Raw genomic sequence first — 11,070 nt, forward strand, 5'->3', positions numbered from 1 at the left:
GGATAAACAAACTATGGTATATCCATACAATTGAAGATGGCTCTTCAAATTGAAAGGAACAATCTGCTCCCAGGAGCCGCAATATGGATGACCCTTGAAAATATTATGTGAGATGAGAAGGGCCAGACAGCAAACATCACACCAAGTACAACTTGGCTGCACTTGTAATGTTGGTGTAGAGCTCCATTGTATGGATGTAGCATAAATTATTTCACCAAACTCTATTGTTGGGTTTGACATGGTTTCCCATTGTTCAATGTCACACTGTGCTGTGATGCCCATCTCTATCATATCCAGCCAATCTAATTGGGTCTTTCAACAAATGCCTAGAAGTGGAACTGCCTGTTTGAAAGTTTGAACATATTTTTGTTGATTTTTGAGCCAGGGAGGGAAGGAGGGAAGGGAGAACATGGATTTGGTGTTCCACTGACTGATGCATTCATTGGTTGCTTCTTGTATGTGCACTGACCAGGGATCGAACCAGCAACCTTGGCCTGTTGGGAAGACACTCTAACCACTTAGCTACCCTGCAGGGTGAAAGTCTGTGTATTTTAAGGCTTTCAGTAAAAATTGCCCATGGACCCTTCACCAGCAGAGCATGGGGGTCAAGTGTCTCCATTCTGGAATATGGCATTTCCCTCTCCAATATAGCGCTGCTCACCCCCCCGGAGTGGGAGGGCGCTGGGGGGCAGGTCAGGGATCCAGGTCTTGGGTCCCACCCTCATGATGCCCTCTATTCGTTTGCAGTTCCCCTGGATACATGGCCATGACCTCGCTGGTCAACAGTGCCAACTGCCAAGTAGCGGGTTTCGCTGTCACTACCGTAGGATGGATCTTCTCCATGACTTGCATGGGCCTGGCCGAGTGGCGGGTGTGGTACGTGGACAACAGCTCCGGCCCCTCCCCGGGGCTGGCCTGCATAGGGATGTGGAAGGTCTGTACTTACCAGCTCACCAGCCTCCACAGCAGACCAATCTCATGTCACCGCTACACCTACAGTGACACCTACCTGCCTCTGGATATCCGCATCTCTCAGAACCTTCTGCTGGCCGCCAGCCTGCTCGGGCTCCTGGGGAAAGTGCTCACGGTCATGGGCCTGTGGAGAGTGTACATAGGAAAGCGTCAGGATGACAACACCTGCAATCTGTTATTTGCTTGCCGTGTCCTGAGCATCACAGCGGGTACATTTATCTTCATTGTTGTAATCTGGAACTACCACTCCGTGATGAATGAAGAGGGCATACCCTTCCCTCCATCCTTCCACATCCCCTTCAAGCCAGACCGGCAGGAGGTCGGCAGCACCGTGCCAGTGGCTGTTCTGGCTGCCCTCCTCATGCTGTTGAGTGGGCTGCTTACCATCTCTTTCCAGTGGCCCCGCAACAGCCAAGTGTACCCCGAGGTCTCAGAAGTGTAAAATTCCTGGTTGCATAGCTTTGCAAATCCACGAGAGCAGTTTATGGGGGTGAAGTATTGTCAGGATGCTCTATGAAATAGTTCAAGGACTCACGACCATGGCAAGGCCATTTTGAGCAGAAAGTGGCCATTTGCTTTATGTCCAAATTGGACTCATTGATTGGTTAATTAACTTTCATTAAAAAAATCCCAAAAGACTACTGTCCACCTGTCTTCATTATTATTGGGTAACTAATTGATGCTATACATCTACTGTGTGGAAATGAGAGTTGCTGGGATTCTCACATCTCCCTCTCAAACTTCCACTAAAAACAACCCGCCTGACCTTCTATGGTATGGCCCTAACACCTCTCCAAATGTACATGCAATTTCCCCAAATGTGCAAAAACAGAATAGTGGAAGAAACCCCTCTGCCATTACCAGACTCAACAATTATCATGATTCTGCCATATCCATTTTCTTTCTTCTTTCTTCCCTTCTTTTCATCTATTTTTCTTTCTCTGAAGAACTTTAAAGCAAATGCCAGACATCACATTTCTTCATCCTTATACACTTCAAAATCAGTCTCTAAAAAACGGACATTTCCTTGCATAATCACAGTATACTTTTAAAGTTAAAAACTTTTTGTTGTTATCATCAAATACTTACCAGAATTTTTAAATGCTTCAAATGTAATTGTACAATTTTATTTATTTTATTGCTTAAGATATTCACTCTGCCTCTTAAGTCTCGATTTAAAGGACTCCCCCTCCCATACCTTCTTTGTTTCTTTTTTGTAAAAAGAAAAAATATATATATATATATTTTGGTTTTCTAAAGAAAATGAGTCAATTGTCCTGTTTTTAAAATTGCTAACTACCTCTTGAAGCTTGATTAGATTCTGAGTCAGCATAGGTCTTATTTCTACAAATCTAGGTAACTGCTCCCAGAACTGCACCTGATAGGTATGCCCTGTGTGAAAAAAATATTTCCCTGCTTTATGGGTGGTCCAACTCCCTTCCTGGGTAAGTTGTAACTCCCCCCACCCCTAACACCCTCAAATCATTACATTGCAAAATCATGCTTATAGGCAAGTCAGGAGAGACAACAACTTCAGCTCATTCACTCACTAATGGCTTCTTTCAGCTAATATTAACTAGATGTCTTTCATGGGGGAAGTGCCTCTAAAAACATTCAATAAAGAACACCTGACCCACACCCTCTGCACAACAGCTCATAGCTCCTCAGAAGTTTAAAAGGACTCAACACTAAAAAAATAACTTGGTTAAAATTGAGACAGACTCGCTTTAATTTAGAGCTACAGGAGAGAAATCCAAGGGCTGACAGGAAATAACTTTCTTCTCAAAGAGTATTTAAGTCTCTGGGAGCACAGTGTTGGAAAAATTCCCCCCTGGGGCATAAGTCTATCAGGTATTTAAATATGTGTTCCAAACACATTGCCTGTGGACCCTAGAATGTTCAATGGAACCTTTGCCTCTGGGCTTTGAATCCGATTTGTGGGCCATGGATTCTTCCCTCTTCCTCTGATGGAAGAGTGTAGTGGTGGAAGCATTCTTTAGGAAATGTCCCTTTTCTGCCTGCCATTTTTTGCACACTGTCCTTAGACCTGGGAGGAAGTCACAGCCTCTGCATTGAGTTAGAGACCCTGGCTCCCCACCCAGGGGTTTGAAAGGAGCCCCTGCTTTCTGTGGGACATTCAGGGCTGGCCTTGGCGGAGTCTTATCCATTCTCCATGCAGCTCTGGGATGGCTGGGAAATGGTTCCTAGGGAAACACCACGTTTCCCCCAATGAAATCTATTCTGAAGTAGGCCTCATTAATAGACCGACGATACATATAAGTTTGAAAGAGGATGTGTGTTATTTAAGTGAGTCAAACCTCTGGTTATTTGAAAAAAGAAGCTCTTGGGAGACATGCTTCTGATGAGGGCTGGTTTCTGGAACCTGATACCCTGCGGAGGGCGGTGCGCCTACCTCCTGCTAGTCACGCTGGGGAATGATGGAACCGCTGGGGCTGAGGAAAGTGGTCTCTTGACCCCTCTTGGCCTTCAGTGTCAACAGAGAGCAAGCAGACAGGTCATGACGTTCAGACGCAGAAGGTGAGGCGGCCACCAGGCGGGGTCTGCTCTGGGGAAGCGGGGAAAAGGGTTCCACGCCCCTGTCAAGGGTTCTTTGGCAATGACTGTTTAAGGGACTCACTTTATTAATATTTCACAGGAATAAGGCAAGAGAAGGTGTCCTGCGCATTCCCCGCGAGTGCGCCTGAGGCCAGTGGCATTTCTTTCCTTCTTCTCCTCCCTGGGAATCCTCCCAGGGCGCCCAGGAGCCAGAGGCTGCCATGTGGCCTTTGGCTCAGGGCCAGCGTTGGACAGTGCCAGGCCCTTTGCTAGGGGCGCCAGGCAGGGAGGAGTCTGGTGACAGCACTCGCGGAGGGAGATCCGCTGCTGGACAGTGCCCGGTGAGCTGAGTGTTGAGTCGCTTGGCCGCTGGGCCGCCATGGAGAAAACGCAGGGTAGACTTGAGCACCAGGAGGCATGGCGTTCTGTGGCAGCTCTCTGTGGACAGAGCAGGTGGCTCCTGCTTCCACTTGCGTGATTGCAGAGAGAGAGTCTAAGTGGCTTGTTCCTGGTTAGAGGGGCGCTGGGACAAAATTTGGGGTCTTCTGACGCAGTCCTCTGTCATAATAGTCAAAGCGCAATAACAGTGTTACCTGCTGCAAGTCTATTTCCTGCCCCTGAAACGCATTGTTCACCAGACTGAGGAGTCTGATCGGAGGTGTAAAGACCATCTCGGATGTGTGGACATCATCCCAACGTTCTGTGAATGTTCTCCTCAGGACACCTGCACTGGGGTTGCCTTTCCTAGGGACATTTTCTAAGAAGGAAGCTCCCCCAACAGAGAAAAGCAGAGGAGCAGCGATCATGTGTGTGGGTCTTTGGGAAATGGAAAGTCCCTCTTCTACCATCTGGGGGAGCTCATGTTAGAGACCTAACTGTACAAAGCATCCAGTTCCTACTGCTGCTCCAGCGGGAACATCCAGTACAGAGAAAACATCTGCCTTCTTTCTGAATAGAAACCAATTCCTCCCATAGTAGCTCCAAACTGGGACATCCCAATGGCCATTAGTGGGAGAATGGTATTAAGACTGGGAATATTCATACATGGAATACTATAGAGTCAACACAAAGGGATGACAAGGTCCACAACACAGGTGACTCTAGAAACCTTTATACTGAGCAAGCAACCCAAAAACCCATGGTCAGGATGAGGGCAGGCACTAATGGCTATTGGGGAGTGGGGGAGGCATGAAAGACTTTTGGGGAGACAGGAATATTTTGTCTCCTAGTCTGAGTGGAGGTTATGAGAGACTGATGTGAAAATTACTTGGGCTGCACACTTCATGGTAGTATGTCACACTTTGTAAAGTATACCTCAACTAAAACCTAAAACAAAAAGAAGTAAATAGTCAAAATAAAAGCACAAGTTTTTCCCTCATTCTCACTGTTTGCTACCCCCCTTTGGTCCTTTCTTCTCCTCCCAGCCCACTTCCATCCCCAGCTCATGTGTCCCATGTGAGTTCCTAGAAGGAACTCTTCCAGGGAGATAGTAACGTCCAACTGGAAGCAGAGTCGGGTGACAGCCAGGACCCAAGTCAGTTTCACCCCAAGGTCCTGGTCCAAGGACACTTCAGGGAGGCTACCCCATGGCCTGGCCCTGGCTCCCTATCATGACACTTTCTCCCCAACACCGTGGCCCTTCGTCCAGGCTTTCTACTTAAGACTCTGATGAATTACAGTGACTATCTGGTCTAAGAGTTCAAAAAGGACATTTCTATTATAGAAAGACCTCAACTTTTTTAAAAAAAAATATATATATTTTTATTGTTTTCAGAGAGGAAGGAAGAGGGAGAGAGAGAAACATCAAGGGTGATAGAAAATCATGGATTGGCTGCTTCCTGCAAGCACTACACCAGTGATGGAGCCCACAACCAGCACATGTGCCCTTGACCAGAATAGAAACTGGGACCCTTCAGTTCCCAGGCCAATGCTCTATACACTGAGCCAAATGCGCTAGGGCAAGACTTAAACTCTTGAAGACCTGTTCTGTGACTCTGGCCCTTAAGGAGACTATTGTCACAAGCCTGAAGATCAGCCCTGGGGGCCATGGAAACATAAGAATGTTTGATTTCCTTATCCCTGTTGCAGATTGGCAGTGGCTACCATTTGTACCTCTGAAATGTTCTCCGGCCTTTTTGTATTGGTTGAGTAACTATCGCACTTTAATCTTCACCTGGTTAAGAGGAGCCCTGAGATTTCTTGGGGGGGGGGGAGGGGAATCACTTTATTTAATCCTTCTATTTGCTCTGTGAACAGGTTAACTGTCATCGGCAGTCCTACAGAGAGGTGAACACAGGCCAGCTTTATTTGTTTATCATTTATGTAAGACTTGTCTTTTTAAAAAACATGTTTATATTTATTTTAGAGAGAGAAGAAGAAAGAGGGAGAGTTAGAAACATCAGTGATGAGAGAGATTCATGGATCAGCTGCCTCCTGCACACCCCCTACTGGAGATCCAGCTCACAACCCGGGCATGTTCCCTGACTGGGAATCAAACCATGAACTCCTGGTTCATAGGGCAAGGCTCTACCTCTGAGTCACACCATCCAGGAAAGGCTACCTTAATTAGAAATGATCACCATCACATTTGCAGGCTAGTCTAAAAGCCTCTTTACTGTTAGCTTTGTCAAACTATAGGGTCTTACACCTTTCATAAATCAAACACATCTTTCTCTTTATAAGGATCAGCTTTTTTATGTACTTTTTAGGTTATGATACAACTAGAAGCTTGGTGCATGGATTCATGCACATTGAAAGGAAATTAATTAGAAGGTGGCTGGCAGGACAGGACTGGGTGAGACAGGCCAGACATGTTCTGGAGCCAACTTCCCATGGTCCCTCCCTAGCCGGCCACACCTGGGGCAGCAACAGGACTCAAAGGTCATCTGCAGAGTGAGCGACTTCCCTCCAGCAGGTGGGGTCCCTTGGCCTGGCCTGAGGGGATCAGGTCAAAACTGGCAGCCTGACATCCCCCAAGTGGTCCTGGAGTGCAAGAGGGCACTCTTCAAAGTTGCTATCACTTGGCAGCTCCTACATTGTTTGCCTCATGGCAGTCAGAGCATGTCATACCTACCAGGCAACTGGTCAGCCAGTCAGCTGGTTGCTTAGCCTTTTATATATATACTAGAGGCCTGGTGCACAAAATTTGTACACAGAGGAAGGGGGAGGGGGGTTGGAGGAGGGGGGTGGGGGGGAGGTCCCTCCACCCAACCTACACCCTCTCCAATTCAGGAGACCTCAGGGGATGTGCTACTGACAGCTTGGGTCCACTCCCCATGGTTCTCTGCTATCTGTGGGGCCTGCCGGCTCCACACCACCAAGATGGGCAAGCAGGCCCTGCTGGGGCTGCCTGCAGCCCTGATTGCCTGCTGGGCTCATGTTGCTGGGGTGACGCTGCCAGCATCCGGCCCTGCCTCTATGGGCACCGCCATATTTTGTCATGGAGTGATAGTTAATTTGCATATTACTCTTTTATCAGATAGGCTATAGACTAGAGGCCCAGTGCCACAATGAGGGCTATTGATCCAGACCAGTGGGAGGGAGGGGCCATGGGCAATTGGCCGGGGTTGGGGCCAATTGGGGGCCAGGATGGCCAGGGTGCAGGGTGTCAATCAGGGCCCAGATCAGGCTGGTTGGCTGCTGCAGTGTGCATCATCGCCACCGGTCGTTCCAGTCATTCTCATGACTGGATATCCTATGCAATAAAAGAGAAACATGGTAATTAGCCGTACGACCGCTACCCTTCCCATTGGCTAATCAGCGAGATATCCAAATTAATCGACTGCCAAGATGGCGCCTAATTTTCATATGTCAGCCCCAAGCCTTGAACCCTCAGACTGAGGCGTTAGGACTGGATCAGGGAGGAGCCAGCCAGCGATCTTGATGGCAGGGAGCATGGGGGGTGTCCAGCCCAGGCCTAACACCTCAGCCAGAGGCTTTAGGCTTGGGCCGGGGAGGAGCCAGCAAGCGATCCTTGATGATGGCTTTGGCAGGGAACCGGGGCAGAGCCAGCCAGTGATTGGTGCTGTGGATCTGGGGGTGTTCTGGACCAGGCCTAAAGCCTTGGCCAGAGGCTTTAGGCTTGGGCCAGGGAGGAGAATCAGCGATCATGAGCCAGTGATGGTTGATGGTGGCGGCTGCAGGGAGCTGGGGGTGCCCCAACCCAGGCCTAAACCCTCAGCCTGAGGTGTTAGGCCTGGGACAGGGAGGAGCCAGCCAGCGATCTTGAAGGCAGGGAGCATGGGGGTGTCCAGCCCAGATCTAACACCTAAGCCAGAGGCTTTAGGCTAGGGCCGAGGAAGAGCGAGCGTGCGATCCTTGATGGCTGCTTTGGCAGGGAACCAGGCCAGAGCCAGCCAGTGATTGATGATGGGGAGCTGGGGGAGCTCCGGGCCAGGCCTAAAGGCTAGGCCAGAGGCTTTAGGCTTGGGCCGGGGAGGAGCCATCCAGCGATCATGAGCCAGCGATGGTTGATGGTGGCAGCTGACGGGAGGTGGGGGTGCCCCAGCCCAGGCCTAAACCCTCAGCCTGAGGCGTTAGGCCTGGGTAAGGGAGGAGCCAGCCAGCGATCTTGATGGCAGGGAGAATGGGGGGTGTCCAGCCGAGGCCTAACACCTCAGCCAGAGGATTTAGCCTAGGTCCAGGGAGGAGCCAGCAAGCGATCCTTGATGGCAGCTTTGGCAGGGAACCAGGGCAGGGCCAGCCAGTGATGGGTGACGGGGAGCTGGGGGTGCTCCAAGCCAGGCGTAAATCCTTGGCCAGAGGCTTTAGGCTTGGGCCGCGGAGGAGCCATCCAGCTATCATGAGTCAGCGATGGTTCATGGTGGCGGCTGCAGGGTGCTGGGGGTGCCCCAGCCCAGGCCAAACCCTCATTCACAGGCTTTAGGATTGGACTGGGGCGGAGCTAGCCAGCGATAAGTGGTGGGGAACTTGAGGTGCCCAGGTCCAGGCCTAAAGCCTTGGCCTGAGGTTTTAGGCCAGGGCCGGGGTGGAGCCAGCCAGTGATCATTGATGGCGGGGGTGGCTGCGGGTACTGGAGGTGCCCAGGTCCATGGCTAAACCCAAGGGCTGGGGCTTTAGGCTTGGGCTGGGGAGGAGCCATCCAGCGATCGTTGATGGTGTCGGCAGCTGCAGGGAACTGGGGGTGCCCCGGCCCAGGCCTAAATCCTCGCCCTAAGGCGTTAGGCCTGGGTCAGGGAGGCGCCGGCCAGCAGTCATTGATGGCAGGGTGTATGGGGGCTGGGGAGTCCGGCTTAGGCCTAACACCTTAGCCAGAGGCTTTGGGTTTGGGAAGGGGAGGACGAGCAAGCCATCCTTGATGGCTGCTTTGGCAGGGATCAGGGGTAGAGCCAGCCAGTGATTGGTGACAGGGTCCTGGAGGTGCTCCAATCCAGGTCTAAAGGCTAGGCCAGAGGTTTTAAACTTGGGCCGGGGGGGAGCAATCCAGCGATCATGAGCCAGCGATGGTTGATAGTGGCGGCTGCAGGGAGCTGGAGGTGCCCCAGCCCAGGCCTAAACCCTCAGCCTGAGGCATTAGGCCTGGGTCAGGGCGTAGCCAGTCAGCAACCATTGATGGCAGAGAGCATGGGGGTGGGGGTTCCGGCTCAGTCCTAACACCTTAGCCAGAGGCTTTAGGCTTGGGCGAGGGAGGAGTCATCCAGCCATCATGAGCCAGTGATGGTTGATGGTGGCGGCTGCAGGGAGCTAAGAGTGCCCCAGCCCAGGCCTAAACCCTCAGCCTGAGGCGTTAGGCCTGGGTCAGGGAGGAGCCAGCCAGCGATCTTGATGGCAGGGAGCATGGGGTGTGTCCAGCACAGGCCTAACACCTCAGCCAGAGGGTTTAGGTTTGGACTGGGACAGAGCCAGCCAGCGATAAGTGGTGGGGCGCTGGGGTTGCCCAGGTCCAGGCCTAACGCCTTGGCCTGAGGTTTTAGGCCAGGGTCGGGGCGGAGCCATACGGTGATCATTGATGGCACAGGCGGCCGTGGGGAGCTGGAGGTGACCAGGTCCAGGCATAAACCCTAGGGGTGGGGCTTTCGGCTTGGGCTGGGGAGGAGCCATCCAGCAATTGTTGATGGTGGAGGTGGCTGCAGGGAACTGGGGGTGGCCAGCCCAGGCCTAAACCCTCGGCCTGAGACATTAGGCCTGGGTCAGGGAGTAGCCAGTCAGCAACAATTGATGGCGGGGAGCATGGGGGTGGGGGTCCGGCCCAGTCCTAACACCTTAGTCCCTGGCTTTAGGCTTGGGCCGGGGAGGAGCCATACAGCCATCATGAGCCAGAGATGGTTGATGGTGGCGGCTGCTGGGAGCTAAGGGTGCCCAGCCCAGGACTAAACCCTCAGCCTGAGGCGTTAGGACTGGGTCAGGGAGGAGCCAGCAAGCGATCCTTGATGTCAGCTTTGGCAGGGAACCGGGGAAGGGCCAGCCAGTGATTGGTGATGGGGACCTGGGGGTGCTCCGGGCCAGGCCTAAAGGATAGGCCAGAAGCTTTAGGCTTGGGCCGGGGAGGAGCCATCCAGTGACCATGAGCCAGCGATAATTGATGATGGCGGCTGCAGGGAGCTGGGGATGCCCCAGCCCAGGACCAAAACCTCAGCCTGAGGCATTAGGCCTGGGTCTGGGAGTAGCCAGTCAGCAACCATTGATGATGGGGAGCTTGGGGGTGGGGGTTCCGGCTCAGTCCTAACACCTTAGCCCGAGGCTTTAGGCTTGGGCCGGGGAGGAGCCATCCAGCCATCATGAGCCAGCGATGGTTGATGGTGGCGGCTGCAGGGAGCTAAGGGTGCCCAGCCCAGGCCTAAACCCTCAGCCTGAGGCTTTAAGACTGGGTCAGGGAGGAGCCAGCCAGTGATCTTGATGGCAGGGAGCATGGGAAGTGTCCAGCCCAGGCCTAACACCTCAGCCAGAGGCTTTAGGCTAGGGCCGAGGAAGAGCCAGCAAGCGATCCTTGATGGCTGCTTTGGCAGGGAACCGGGCCTGAGCCAGCCAGTGATTGGTGATGGGGAGCTGGGGGTGCTCCAAGCCAGGCCTAAAGCCTTGGCCAGAGGCTTTATGCTGGGCTGGGGAGTAGCCATCCAGCTATCATGTGCCAGCGATCTTGATGGCAGGGAGAATGGGGAGTGTCCAGCACAGGCCTAACACCTCAGGCAGAGGGTTTATGTTTGGACTGGGACAGAGCCAGCCAGCGATAAGTGGTGGGCGCTGGGGTTGCCCAGGTCCAGGCCTAAAGCCTTGGCCTGAGGTTTTAGGCCAGGGCCGGGGCGGAGCCATACGGTGTTCATTGATGGCAGAGGCGGCCGTGGGGAGCTGGAGGTGACCAGATCCAGGCATAAACCCTAGGGCTGGGGCTTTCGGATTGGGATGGGGATGAGCCATCCAGCAATTGTTGATGGTGGAGGCGGCTGCAGGGAACTGGGGGTGCCCCGGCCCAGGCCTAAACCCTCAGCCTGAGGCGTTAGGCCTGGGTCAGGGAGGAGCCAGCCAGCGATCTTGAATGCATGAAGCATGGGGAGTGTCCAGCACAGGCCTAACACCTCAGCCAGA

The 11,070-nt window shown here is 52.6% G+C and overlaps 1 protein-coding gene across 1 annotated transcript; it reads left to right on the forward strand.

Moving 5' to 3' along the window:
• The first annotated feature begins 760 nt into the window (after positions 1–760).
• LOC132225629 (claudin-34-like) lies at positions 761–1,414 on the forward strand. The gene has a single exon (XM_059680700.1). The coding sequence runs from the start codon at positions 761–763 to the stop codon at positions 1,412–1,414; it is 654 nt and encodes a 217-aa protein (XP_059536683.1).
• The last annotated feature ends 9,656 nt before the right edge of the window (positions 1,415–11,070 follow it).

Source organism: Myotis daubentonii, chromosome Y (assembly GCF_963259705.1).
Source record: "Myotis daubentonii chromosome Y, mMyoDau2.1, whole genome shotgun sequence".
NCBI classification, from domain to species: domain Eukaryota; kingdom Metazoa; phylum Chordata; class Mammalia; order Chiroptera; family Vespertilionidae; genus Myotis; species Myotis daubentonii.

What these genes read in the sequence shown, in the direction of transcription:
- LOC132225629 (XM_059680700.1), top strand. Translation starts at nt 761, where the DNA reads ATGGCCATGACCTCGCTGGTCAACAGTGCCAACTGCCAAGTAGCGGGT.